The sequence below is a fragment of the Heloderma suspectum genome, chromosome 4 (assembly GCF_057233095.1).
Source record: "Heloderma suspectum isolate Gila_16-S chromosome 4, 16-S_ref, whole genome shotgun sequence".
Classification (NCBI taxonomy): domain Eukaryota; kingdom Metazoa; phylum Chordata; class Lepidosauria; order Squamata; family Helodermatidae; genus Heloderma; species Heloderma suspectum.
In genome coordinates, this window is record NC_139461.1 from 254,349,985 (window position 1) to 254,363,207 (window position 13,223).

General features: G+C 41.5%; 1 protein-coding gene across 2 annotated transcripts in view; it reads right to left on the minus strand.

The window, feature by feature from the left end:
* The window catches only part of PLXNA2 (plexin A2), a 611,865-nt gene that overhangs the window by 92,631 nt on the left and 506,011 nt on the right, over positions 1-13,223 (minus strand). For both annotated transcript variants that reach the window (XM_084853404.1, XM_084853402.1), the window contains 3 exons: positions 12,310-12,403; positions 2,762-3,001; positions 121-264 (listed from right to left, as the gene is read on the minus strand). In XM_084853404.1, coding sequence (XP_084709530.1) covers positions 121-264; positions 2,762-3,001; positions 12,310-12,403 — 478 coding nt within the window. The remainder of the gene's footprint in view (positions 1-120; positions 265-2,761; positions 3,002-12,309; positions 12,404-13,223) is intronic.

Here is a 13,223-nt window from a genome sequence, read left to right on the forward strand (position 1 = left end):
CATCAGTTTCCATCTCAGAAGCCAGAACAACAGCTGGTGCAGAAAGGGAGAGTACTCTGACACTTCAGTGACAAGAAATGCAAAAGATGGATAGACAGAAATATATTTCTTTAACCTTACCATAACTTTGTGCTGCCCGGTGAGATTTGGAGGCTCACATAGTAGCTGGGTCTCAGAGACAGTGACAGCACAAGGGGTCTCTCCAATCAGAACAGTGTAATTCAGCTTTGCTCCACCAGAGGCAGGGGGACACAGGTTTTTACCCTATGAGACAATAAGGGAGAAGGTTCTATGAAAATATAGTAAATGCTTTGGCTTTCTCCCTGATAAACTCTTTAGCAAAAAATCAACATTATATCACATACCATGTACCTCCATAATCCTTTCCCAGTAGCTTTTCCCTCAGTAGTGACACACATTCCTACAAACATTCGTATTTAATGACAGCTAATTTCCAGTAATGTACTTGGAAAGGTGCATATTCAAGATATGTGCCTGCCGCATCACTGCCTGCTTGTATTTTTATATCTCTGTCACAGCCAGGGGGACCACTGTTCCAGTGCCAAACCTGTAGGAGAGTCTGCTAGCAATGTGCTCTCTGCCTCTTTACTCTCTTCTTGCCACTCCCCACCTCATTAGCAAACCTAAGTTGAGGCCAGCAGGACTCCCAGCAACTTACCGTTACTGGGAGTTCATTACTCAGGAGTTATGGAAACTGCCAGCCAAGCTCTCAGTCTCCTATGGGTCAGCTTCAGCCTATCGTGTCTCCTTATCTCCTATTAACTTAAAGCTGGTAATATGACTCCAGTGCTCTAGGCAGCATGGAGAGAAACACAACCCATGAGTTTTAGCAGAATCCAATCCAACCAAGGAATCTAATGAAGTCAAGTTTTGTTGTCAAGCTTAAAAAGAGGGAAATAGGAAAAAGGCAGTGGTTATGCACTGCACCGTAGTAAAAAGGAAATAAAACACAAAACCAGACTACTGATCTATTTACTCCTATACTAACCAGTCTAAAGTAGCAATCATGTCAGGGTCATGCCACCAGTCTGTAGCCTCTTGAGATGGTCAAAGGATGAGTAACCATTCAGAAGAGGCATTTTGTGGTGTTTAATCAGGGTGATCAGGGTTGACAGCTCACTGGCAATTGTTCAGTGAGAGGAGGGCCAGGCAGGCAAGGAATGCTTGAGGAAAAGTCAGTAGATGTCACCAATCACTCTAGAAGATGAGAAGTAGAACTGAGATGATGAGTCTTTCTCTGCCACACAACTATGTGAATTTGAATGGGGTGCTGGTTTGCAACTAGCAAGTCATCATCAAATGGTGTCTGATATTCCAGCCAACTATATGGAAGATTTAAGAAGTCTGGCTTTTCAGGTTCAGGGATTCGTGACAACACCTACAAAAGCCAGCCTCTCTCTTATTGTAATGTCTAGCAACATAGAACATACCTACAAATTCTGAAGGGGATAAGAAACCATCTGGATATGTCTATCCCAACAGTCTTCAGCATTGCTCCTACATTAAGAGTTTGTTCATCTTCAATAAACAGGACCCATTTTCAATTGGATTCCCAATACACACACACAACTTTTGGACATACCTGAGGCATTGTATTTTGTAATCAGTAATGAAAATAAACATGACATATCTCTGCACTACCTTCAAGTACGTTAAATATAACACTAAAAAGCACATTATCACAATTGTGTCTTATAACTTGTGCAACATGGGAGTGGAGAAGTAATGCTGATGAAGTGAACAAGAAATCATGTTAATACAGTATTGGACTTAAATATTGTGTGTGCTTAGTGGAAGTGCACAAGTTGGGTTCTTAATGTGCAACTTTACAGAAAGTTACAGAAAGATAGCAAGCAAAAGTCCATGGTAGTTAAGTTTATCTGTACAAGGAGAGGATGAAGCATTTAATGGAGTTGTGGGACATCAATAAGAGCTGGGTAATTAAAGTTTTGTTTAGTGGTGTTCTTAACTAGCAGATACAGGTCAAAGATGTCAAGAATTTAGTTCTGCTGGGTAGCTCAGAGTTCAATCTAGGGCCATATCACACATCATGCAGAAGAAAACCTGGATATATTCAGTATGGAGTTGCATCCATTAATGGATCCCTGCAATCATGGATGCTTGTATCACAGAGGTACACATGTCAAACATGTTTTTTTGTAATGATGAAAATGAAGTTGCAGTTAGGGGAGTTTGAAATATCAACTCCTCTGGTTCTAAAATTTTCACTCTATTTTGAATTTGGCCAAGACTCGGGGCCTCTGGAGGAGAGGCCAAAAGAGCCGCCTTGCTGCCTGCTACCCTCTCTCCCTTCTCAAAAGTAAATAGATTGGCTTAGGAAGGGGTGGGGGAGTGGCAGAGAGGGCTGGCTAGCAGAAGGGATGTGTTTCATCCAATTGTGTTTTTTTTAAGCTTCACTTAAAAAACATCCTTGAGTTTTTCCAAGTATTTTTGTGGTAAGCTCATCCGCCCCCCCACCCAGTTTTTCAAAGGAAATTTGCACATCTCTGATTTTTGTACTTACACTTTACAATTCTAGATCTACACTTAAAATCTCTTAGGTACATCTAAAAATGTAAATATGACAAGTGGCCCCAGTACAATAAATCTATAGGGAGATTTGTCAATTGAGGCCAATTACAATATACATACAGTGTATCGCTGTCCCAAGATATTATTATTCCAATAAACCTGGATTTGCACAGCCAGATATGTCACCTGGACTGTGTTATCATCTTACCTTCAGGATAATGGGTGAGCCTGGCTTCTGATCCAAGACACCAGTGGCACTCAGAAGCTCAAAGGTAGGGTTTGGGTAATAGATAAACTTGGTGTCATTGTAAGTCAGCAAGGACTGAACATTGTTGAAGATGAAGCCAAACTCATCTGGCCGTTCAATAGCATCCAAACCAGGTCGATACTCCGTGGTGAGTGACGGAGCCAAGCAAGTCAGGGTTGTTGTGTTCACAACTTTACATACCTGAAAGCAGATAATTAAGGAAGTGTTACACTTTGAATAACATCTTTCTGTCACTGGGAAGAAGTCAGATAATTCATGTAATGATGCCACCAACATCAGTGGAACCAGATAAGACTGAAGCATGAGACCCTTTCCCAACCTATGTGCTGCCTTGCACTAATGGCTGAACTGTGTGTGTGAGAGAGAAAAAACTCTGGATGTGAGAGAAGCATTTTTTTCCCCTGGATTTGTTCTCTAACAGATTTTTTAAAATGACCTTGCAAGGCACAGAAGGCTAATAGAGATATATGATGCTGGGAGGTTTGGCATAGTTTCAGTGTACTGGAAATAATGTGAAATGCTACCCAAGTAAAGAAACAAATACATGAACACATGAAAATGTTTTCTTGTTGTGTTCACAGATCACATGAAAATCATGTCAAGAAACAGCTCACGGGCACTGAGGCACAGCAGTAATCTGACTATTGCTATCACTTCCACAAGTATGTGTAGCCACAGGCATTAAGTGGATAGAAAAGTGGTTTCCATATAATACACCTGGTTTATGTCTCTCTGTCTTTCTTTCCTATTCTATTATGCATAAGGATTTAACAAGATAGTCTAAGATCAATTTACTTCTCTTCGTACAAAGATATAAATGATATTACAAAAATAAAATTCATATTAAATTATTCCATCAAGTACAGTGAAATCTGGTAATACCAAAACATGGCCCCCTTTTCCATTCCAGAAACAAAGAAATAAACACACATGCACACCTGAGTTCTACACACCTTATTGAAATTCTGAAAAAAGTCTACAGATTCCAATGCTCATCAGCCCTTCCCCAATTCTTAATATCCTACTTCTTTTCCTTTTTAAAACACAAACATTTTCCCAACAACCTCTCACTACAACTTGGCATTTTGCTAACTTGTACTTCGAATTCCAGCATAAAGCCCAGTTCAGAGGAGTCTGGGACTGTACAAAGAAGCTTAGATACAGATAACCCAGCAGTTGGCATCTGGAAAAGTTCAGGTTGCTTTTAATAGATGGATATAGAATCCGTGAAAAAAATGTGGAGAAGAACTGAGTTGTTGACGCAAACCTATTTGGAACATGATAGGATCATTAGCTCAGATTTGCATCATTATAGTCTCCCTTTGCCCTCAACTAAACATTAGCCCATTAGACAACACTTCAAACTGAAAATAACAGAACATGAGTTCTGAATGAGACCCCTCCTCCCCCCACACACTACTTTCATGCTGTGCTGTTGTCTGCCAAATATGCCTTTCAGCTGAACTTGTAATTAATGTCTGGTTCTGGTGACAAATCTAAGCAATCTTCCCATGCCAGCTGTACCGAACAATCAGTTGGTCACAAGAGATTTGGGGTAAAATGAAGGTTATGTCCCACTGGTAAAAAGTTGGCGGTCTAGCTCCCTTCTTCCCCTGAGAGAAGAGATCATTAGAAAGCAAAGCGTGGCTCCTACTGTTGGAGTACTATTTACAAATCATGTCCAGTAAAGCAGCAGGAGACCGTTAATTTGGCCTCACTCAACAAATCAGAAATTTAATTTTCACCCACATTTGTGTATTAAGAACAACCTTTTCAATAATAATTAAATGAAATGTTCTTTTCAAACCCCAAAGATGAAATGTGAAGGCACGGGAGGCAACTGCAAGGTAAGGATGATATGCAAGATATGCATTTTCAGAATGGGTTTTTCAAATTAATATTGTTTTAAAAGAATTGCCCCCCTTCCAAAAAATGTCAAACTGCATCAGCCCTACGGGCCCATCTAATCCAATGGCAATGGTACTCTGTCAGAAAGAGAACTGGACTCAGGTCTACAAATGAATGCTCAGCCAATCAGGAAGAGCAATCCATCTTTGCCTCTTGACTTGTGAGGTGCAAACACTTTCCATGACAACTGCCAGTGGTGCTCCCATGTCCTGATCTGCCTGAAGCGCTTCAGAGCAGTGAGACGGCACGAGGCAACAGTACTTCTCACTCCAGTGCTCCAGTTGTTCATTTGCCTGCCCTAGGGTACATAGGGCTCCAGTTCAGCCATACAGCTAACTGTCTCATCACACCAAAATTATTAAAACTACACACACAGACCATGTATACTGGGGGTGCAGCAAGAAGTGCGGCCTACCAACCCTCCTATATCTGCTTCTGCTGCAGAAGCAGTACCGCTTATCCCTTCCTTATCTCTGATTAGAGATCAGAGATAAGGAAGGGATTTCCATATTAGGGCTAGCAAGGGAACCCCTTCCCTCATTTCCAGTCTGATGACAGATCAGAGATAAGCAACAGATTCCCTTGCTAGAAGAAACCTGAGAGGTTGGGGCTGCAGGAGCAGGGATCACTGTATTACTGCTGCTAATGGTGGCGTTAGAGCAGCAAGCATGTTGGCATCGCTGGGGCAGGGTTCCCCAGAAACCCTGAACCACGTGTGTGTCTGTTTCTCCACCCGTCTGTGTGTGTGTGTGTGTGTGTGTGTGTGTGTGTATGTGTAGGGAGGGGCCATAGCTCAGTGTGACAGAGCCCCTGCTTTGCATGCAGAAGGTCCCAGTTCAATCCTCAGCATCTCCAGGTGAGGCTAGGAAAGAATCCTGCCTGAAACCCTCGCGAGCCGCTGCCAGTCAGTGTCAACAATACTGGGCTAGATGGACCAATGGTCTGAGCCAGTATAAGGCAGCTTCCTCTGTGTGTTTGCATGTGTGTGTGTGTGTCTCCCCCCAGCTTAACTAGATTTTACTCCTTTTTGTATCCCGTTGGTAGCGTTAGAGTCATTCTCAAACTGTAGGTGAATGTGTGAGTGTGTGTATGCATGGGGTGTGTGTGACCTGATTCTTTTGATTGGAGAGAACAGCATAAGTATCCATTATTATGTCCAGTTGGTATATTGAAAAGATGGCAGTATTTGCCATAAAAGGAGAGTAGTTGGGATAAGGGAGCATGCCCATTCCAATTCGCTGTTCAGTTTCAGAAGTATTCATATGGAACACTTTTTTTTTTTTTTACCCTTCACAGCCTCCCTAATGAGAACAAATGAGGAAGAAGAAAGCTCTGCCAGCAAACATCAGATCATTTCAGAATATTGCTCTATAGCTGCCATTTGTTTCAAATCTACACCATTTGGCGCCATGAGAATCTCAGCTGCAATACTGTGTACAGTTAAGTGCACTTAAATTTCATTTATATTAATGGCATTTGAGTGCAAAGAACTGTGTGCAGGACTGTAACCATCCGTTTTACAGTTTTGAGTCCTGATGGTTGTGGGGAACTGCCTCAGTAGAGAATTTTAAAAGGTAAGTAATCAGAAGCTACATTTTCACAGATTTATGTGGTTCCCCCCTGCAAAATGGCAGGCATCATAAAAACATGTAGCTCATCTACGCAATATCCCAGCAATGTGTATCTACATGCTCTTCATCAATCTGACATCTTGCTTAGACTTTCTCATGACCTCAATAGTCAATATCCAATCCTGGCTGAGGATCGTTTTATCAGCTCCAAAGTCCAAGTGTGCCAGTGACATACACACCAACAAAGTCATGTTGCCATGTAGTAAAATGAAGCTGCTTCCTTGCAGAACAGCTCCTGAAAATCACTAAGAGGCACTAGTAAATGCGATTTCTTTATAGCGTTCTGGGCTCCTTGCAAAACAACAACATTAAAAATCATAAAAAATCCAACAGCACCACAATTCAAGGAGATAAAAGGTGTGTGTGTGTGACATATTTATAATGAATGTTAGGTGGTGGCCAATGCCCGCGCAGTTGCATAAAGGCTTTGTGCCACTCTAACAGGAGCCAAAGATTATTCTTGGGAGGGGGAGATCTGAGCTAGGGAGATCTGAGCTATACAGACAAAAGAAGAACAAAAATGTGAAAATTGTATGGCAGAGCATTTATGCCACACTGTGTTCACTATTCAAGTTGCATATCAACTTGTAGTGACTTTCAATTTAAAAAAACAAACAAACCATGAACAGTCATAGAACATGAAGACTAAAAAGCAGCAAGTTTTTTAAAAGCAAAATAAATAAATCAACAAGATTAAAATTACATCTAAAAGAACTGGGAAAACAAAAGGTCTTTGTGTGGCACTGAAAGTACAACAAACTAGGTGCCAGGCAGACCTTTCTGGAGAAGACATTCCATAATCTGGGTGCCATCACTGAGAAGGCCCTCTCCTTGGTAGCCACTTGCCTTACCTTAATTGTAGGGGGCACCCGCAGAAGACCATGCAGTGAAGGTCTTAATGTATGGGTGGGAATACACAAATAAAGGCAATTCTTCAAGTATATTGATTCTAAGCCATAAAGCGCTTTAGAGGTCAAAATCAGCAATTTGCATTGGACCTGGAAACTGACCAGGAACCAGTGCAAATAGTATAACACCAGCGTAATATGGTCATAACGTCCCTTCCCAGCTGATAATCTAGCTGCTACATTCTGAACTACATTTCTTTTTCTTTCTTTCTTTCATTCATTCATTTATATCTTGCCTTTCCTCCAAGGAACTCAAAGTGGGTACTTAATTCCTTCCCCTCACCTCTTATCTTCACAATAATCCTGTAGAGTTGGGTAGGCTGACAGATAGAGGCTGATCCAAGATCATCCAGTGAGCTTCATGGCTGAGTGGGGTTTTGAACCTCAGTTTTCCCAGTTCTCGTTCAACGCTCTAACCACTTCACCACAATGCTTCTTGAACTTCAGTTTCTGAACCATCTTTAAGGGCAGCCCCAGGCAAAGCACATTACAGTAGTCTAGCCTGGAGGTTATCAAAGGCTAGATCTCTAAGGCCATGCTATCTCTGTCAAGGTTTGGGTATCTATCAGCCAGTCATTTCTATTTCATTCATAAGGACAGTCTGTTTTATTTAATAGCATTCAAAGCAACACCAATATTCCCTCTCTAGTATTTATAGAAACAGGGAGGAGGCTAACAGTAGAAAGGGTAACTTGAATCAAAAAGAAAGCGTAACACCCCATATCTCTATGAATTTGAAAAGAAAAAGAGAAATAAGGTGATAGACTACTACTGACCTAAGGCATTTGTACAGAACAGAATGGTGCCAGGGAGAACCTTATTAACAACTGGAGAAAAGGAATATGTTTAAAAGACACCCAATCTGGGAAAGTACCTGGAACATAAGAATATAGGAAATCGACTTATACTGAGTCACATCATTGCTTCATCTAGTTTAGTATCATTTACACTGACTGGCAGAAGCAATTCAGGGTTTCAGACAACAGTCTTTCTCAGTCCTACCTGGAAATGCTGGAGACTGAACCTGTGACTGTTTGAATGTGAAGCATGTGCTTTACCACAGAGCTCCAGCCCTTCTTCCTGCCAGTTGTTCTAATGACTAAGGGCCAAACATGATGAGATGCCATCCACACAATTAGCAAAAGCTCAAATGGCTTTTAAAAAGTAAATTTCAGGTGTAGGGGACATAATCTGGATTGGGACCCTGGTGTGGGAGGTAGGGGGTTTTAAGAGTTTACCCCCCTCTGCAGTCCCAATCCAGATTGGATTTCTTGCACCTGCTATTTGTACTGAGTAAAAAGCTCCTATTCACTCCAATGAGAGCATTTTTATCAATGCAAATAACAGCCCTGGGCTCTTGATCCGGATCAGGACTAAAGTAGGGGACGAAGAGTTCATGCTTCCTACCCACACAGCAGAGTCCTAATCAGGATCATTCTTCCCACACCTGCAATTTACTTTAAGAAATCAATTCATACAATTGCCCATTGCCTGGATGTCACTGTGTTTAGTTTGGCCCTGAGTGAAGGTATACAGAATGACTAAGTCAAGGGAGATCACAATTTACATTCTGTAGCCAAATATAAAAGGTATTACAACTCTTATGTATTGGCATGGTGATTTATAAAGTGAAAGACAAATCGTTGAAAGCCAGATAAAACTTATAAAAAGTGATGGATAAAAAAGAGAGAAAAGCAATGCCCTTTTTACCTAGGGCTCCAAGTTCCCAGGAACAGGGATAAAACTATTCCCCTCTCTGTTACAAACACGCATGTCTGGGTATCCTGCATAACACAACCACTGATTCTGGGTGTGGTGAAAGTATGCTGGAAAGCATGCAGGCCATTAGGATCAGAAACCAATTCTCCAGTTGCAACAGCAGTGTGTATGCACCAATTTCTTGCCCTCCTTCCTTCTTGAGTTGTGTTGTGCAAGTACCATAACCAGCTACTTACATAATTTCTCGTACAATGCTGAGAAACATCTGGAACAATAGCTGGGGGCCCTTTTTCTTTAGCAACAGCTTCATTTGTCTTGGCTCATAGATACATTTGGGAGGGCATTGGAGCTGTGACACAAGTCGTGTTAAAGAGCTAATCTTGACTTTAATAAAAAGGATCATGAGAGTACCTTGGTAAAAATAATTGTGCTGAGGTGGCACTTCTTAGAACTTTTTAATATGTTGCCTACAAGCAAAAGGACACAAGAAAGGGAATGTGCTCACAAGAGCCTGAGTTTGTGGAATTACCATCTACTTAGAGATGACCTCTAGTCGGTGGCCTGCAGGGGCTGAGGGTATGCTAAGAGCAGGGAGAAACTATAGGGAAATCCAAACATAAAGTACATTTGCAAGGCTCATGGGCTACATTCCACACTGACCTGGGGCAGAGCAAATCTTTGTGCTTAAAGGGGGCTCTTTCATCTCTTGCTTTTATGAGGTTCTGATAGTTCCACATTAGCCCCCAGGACAACCCCATTGTCATGAAGCAGGTGCTCAGAGGGGTAGGCTCAGTGAAGACATCACTTCCATTGTGTCTCTGTCAAACCCACATTGCCTGTTTACAAAGTGCACCTCTCCCTTCTGCTGTGGGTTTTTTGTGTAGCTTGGATGATATATAGCAGGGCCGCATAATGACACAAGTGCCATATGCCTCCATTGTCCTCTGCTAAATGCAGTTTCTCCATATGACAGGGCACTGTGGAGCAAAACAGGAACAAGCCCTTGAGGTTCTCCATGATAATTATTCCAAAGGGGATTCACCTGCTGGACCAAAAGATGTGACTACACAGAGGCTGCTCTTGCACTTCAACAATATGCTGGAGATGCAGGATGCAATCCTCAGACGTTATCAAAAGGTACATTGTAAAGTGAGCTATCCTGAATGAACCTAATTCTTTCCCAGATGCGTGACACCACCTGCACAGACTTCCCAGTTCCAGATGAAGAGGAAAGCAGCATTTAGCCTGGGCACTGAGAGACTATTTTTATTAGTTTGTAAAATATGTATTCTGGTTTATCAGCCCAGAAAAGGTCCTCGAGGCAGCTCTGAAAGAGATGCTGAGTGAATGCATTTTACCCTAGAAGAAAGGCCCATACCCAGACAAGGGATGTATGAGAAATTCATTTTAGTCCATTTTTTACCAGAATTTACCCAATGTGCACCTCCCAGACTTGAATGCAATCTGCGGTTGAAGTCTGTATATTGCCAGATTTATGATTTGTGGACCCCTCTCCCACCCCCCACAAAAAAGAGATCAACAACATATGTACATTGGAAAAATCCACATGAAAAAATGTGTACTTTTGAAAAATGCACACAAACATGCTTTAATCAATGGGAGAAGGATGTGTGCATTTCAAAAATGTGCACAATTGACGTGTACATTTGAAAAAATCAGCACAAAAATACACACAAATTTTTGTTTGAAAAGACAAAACCAAAGATCACAATCTGATATGGAAATGAGTCAGAACAAGCTTTGAGGTGGAATACGGAGAACCTTGATGAACTAGCGTTTTGCTTGTACAGGCATCCATAGCACAGACATGTGCCCTTGAAGCAGCTGTCTATGTTATACTTCCAGTTCTTTACCAATTCAGTTAACTGATGACCATGTGCGAATACAACAACAGTAGTATTAAGAATAACATCTTGTGGTAGCTTGTGCTTTTTTCCTACTGTGCAAAGTTATTTATCCCATTTATATCCCAGCATGGTGTAGTGGCTAGAGTGCTGAACTGGGAGTCGGGAGATCCGGGTTCTAGTCCCCACTCGGCCATGGAAGCTCACTGGGTGACTTTGGGCCAGTCACATACTCTCAGCTCAACCTACCTCACAGGGTTGCTGTTGTGAGGATAAAATGGAGAGGAGGAGGATTATGTACGCCACCTTGAGTTCCTTGGAGGAAAAAAGGCGGGATATAAATGTAATAAATAAATAAATAAAATAAATAAGATTAATGTTTTCGCTTCACAACAATCTTGTGAGATAGGGAAGGCTGAGCAATTAAGACTTGCTCAAAGTTACACAGTGAGCTTCATAGCTGAGAAGGAGTTTGAGCTTCCCTCTCATGTAGCCAAACTATAGTATAACCACTATGACAGAACTGTTGCTGTGTGACAGAAACATTTATGTTTACAAATGTGACTTGTAAATTTGTAGCGTTCATATGCAAGGATCTGCAAAGTTCGCTAGACAGGAAAAAATCAGCACTAGCATATGAAGTCCCTAACTGACTAAAAAACCAACCAACCCCCAAACAAAAACACAATAGACTGCACCATATTATCCCTCCCTTAACAAAAGGTCAAAGGCTACCTTAGTTAATTGTCTGTCCTGTCGATCCCTTTTTATCAACAAGCACAGTAAATAATGCCCCTTCTCTGAGGCACAGTGTAAACTCAGGCACTACTTTGTCTGTGTCTGCCTACTGTCTGGACACTTCGGAATTTAGCTACCTACAACTGAGATCTAAGTGTCATTTTTAAATTTACTTTTAACAAATAATCTGAATAATAAACAAAGCAAGTTTAAGCCCTTTGCCAGTGAGGTACTTTTATTAAAGGGTCCTGCATTTCTAGAGTGATTTTATTTCCAATGAGAATTTAGAATCAGAAAGTAATTTGGATGGCTTCCCTTCTTTTGCTGGCCAGTCAGCAGTACTTTTGGGTCACACGTTGGAGTTGCTCTGCTAACAATATGGTCCAAAAGGTTTGCTTATGTGTCTGGAGAAAGAAGAATAAAACTATGAAGCTATATATTTAGGAAATATAGTATTCCTTCAAAGGCGTTTAAGATGGAATGGTATCTGAATCTCAGTACCTGAAAAATCACCCATAGAATAAATCTCCATGAGCCTGGGTAGAATGTGTCTATCCTATTAGCAAAGAATAGCAGGGGCACACTTTGTAGAGAATGTTTTCTTTTCCAACAGGCTAAAACTATAACACACAGTTTACAATGGAATGGCCATGTCCAGGAAGAACCTTGCAACAACTTGTTTAAGTCAGGATGAAACTTTGGCAAAAGCAGCTACTTACATTGACTGACTCCTTGCCATTGTACTTTACTCGGATCCTGGGCTCTTGTATGACATCCAGGTTGGATCCTGTGACAGTCAGAGGCGTATGGCCACTGAGAGGAAGCAGAAGACATCGGGTTAATGAGGTTTGGCAAAGGGAACTGGGGGAGAGCCCAGTGCCCATGTTTCTGGCAAATATAAATGCTTGTTGAACTCAGCAAGATGTTTCCTATGGGCATAGAGGAACTAGGTGACAAAGTGAATTAATATACCATCACCCTGACTCTGGCTAGAACTGTCTCATAAATTAATTGCGTTTTCTGGTCTCATCTGTCCCCCTAGTGAGCAGTTACATCACCCATATAACATTTTTTGGGGGGTGGCAGGAGGAAAAAATAAAGATCCAGGACTAAATAAGGACAATAAATTAGTCAGAGTGCTTAATGGTTTACTTTAAACACGAAGCATGCTCCAAAGAAAGGGAAGGTATGCATTATATAGTGCTTGCAGGGAACAGACTGCCATTTTGCTAACTACTTTGTAATCCCCAGCAAAATTACTACATGCTGGGCAAGGATTTTCACAGAAAAATGGATGTCAGGAAAATGAAGAGAGGCATAATGGCCCAAAGGAAGTGACAGTGTGGGTGCTCATCATAGTGTCTGAGACCGTTTTCTTGACTGAAATACTGTAGCTCAAAAGGGTTCTTTGGGTGTCTTTTGAATCTTCCCCAACATTGGGTCTCTCCAAATTCCTAAGGAATGTTGAGTGCTTCCATGATCTCACCTAGCCCAGTATATGTATATGCCTTGACAGTGTACCAAATCACTTCTGCCCAATCACTGTTATTCTGAGTTCCTCCTGCAATGGATTCAACGTGTGCCAAGGATTGGCACAGCCTCAGTCTCACAAATTCTCCCCACCCTTGGTCTT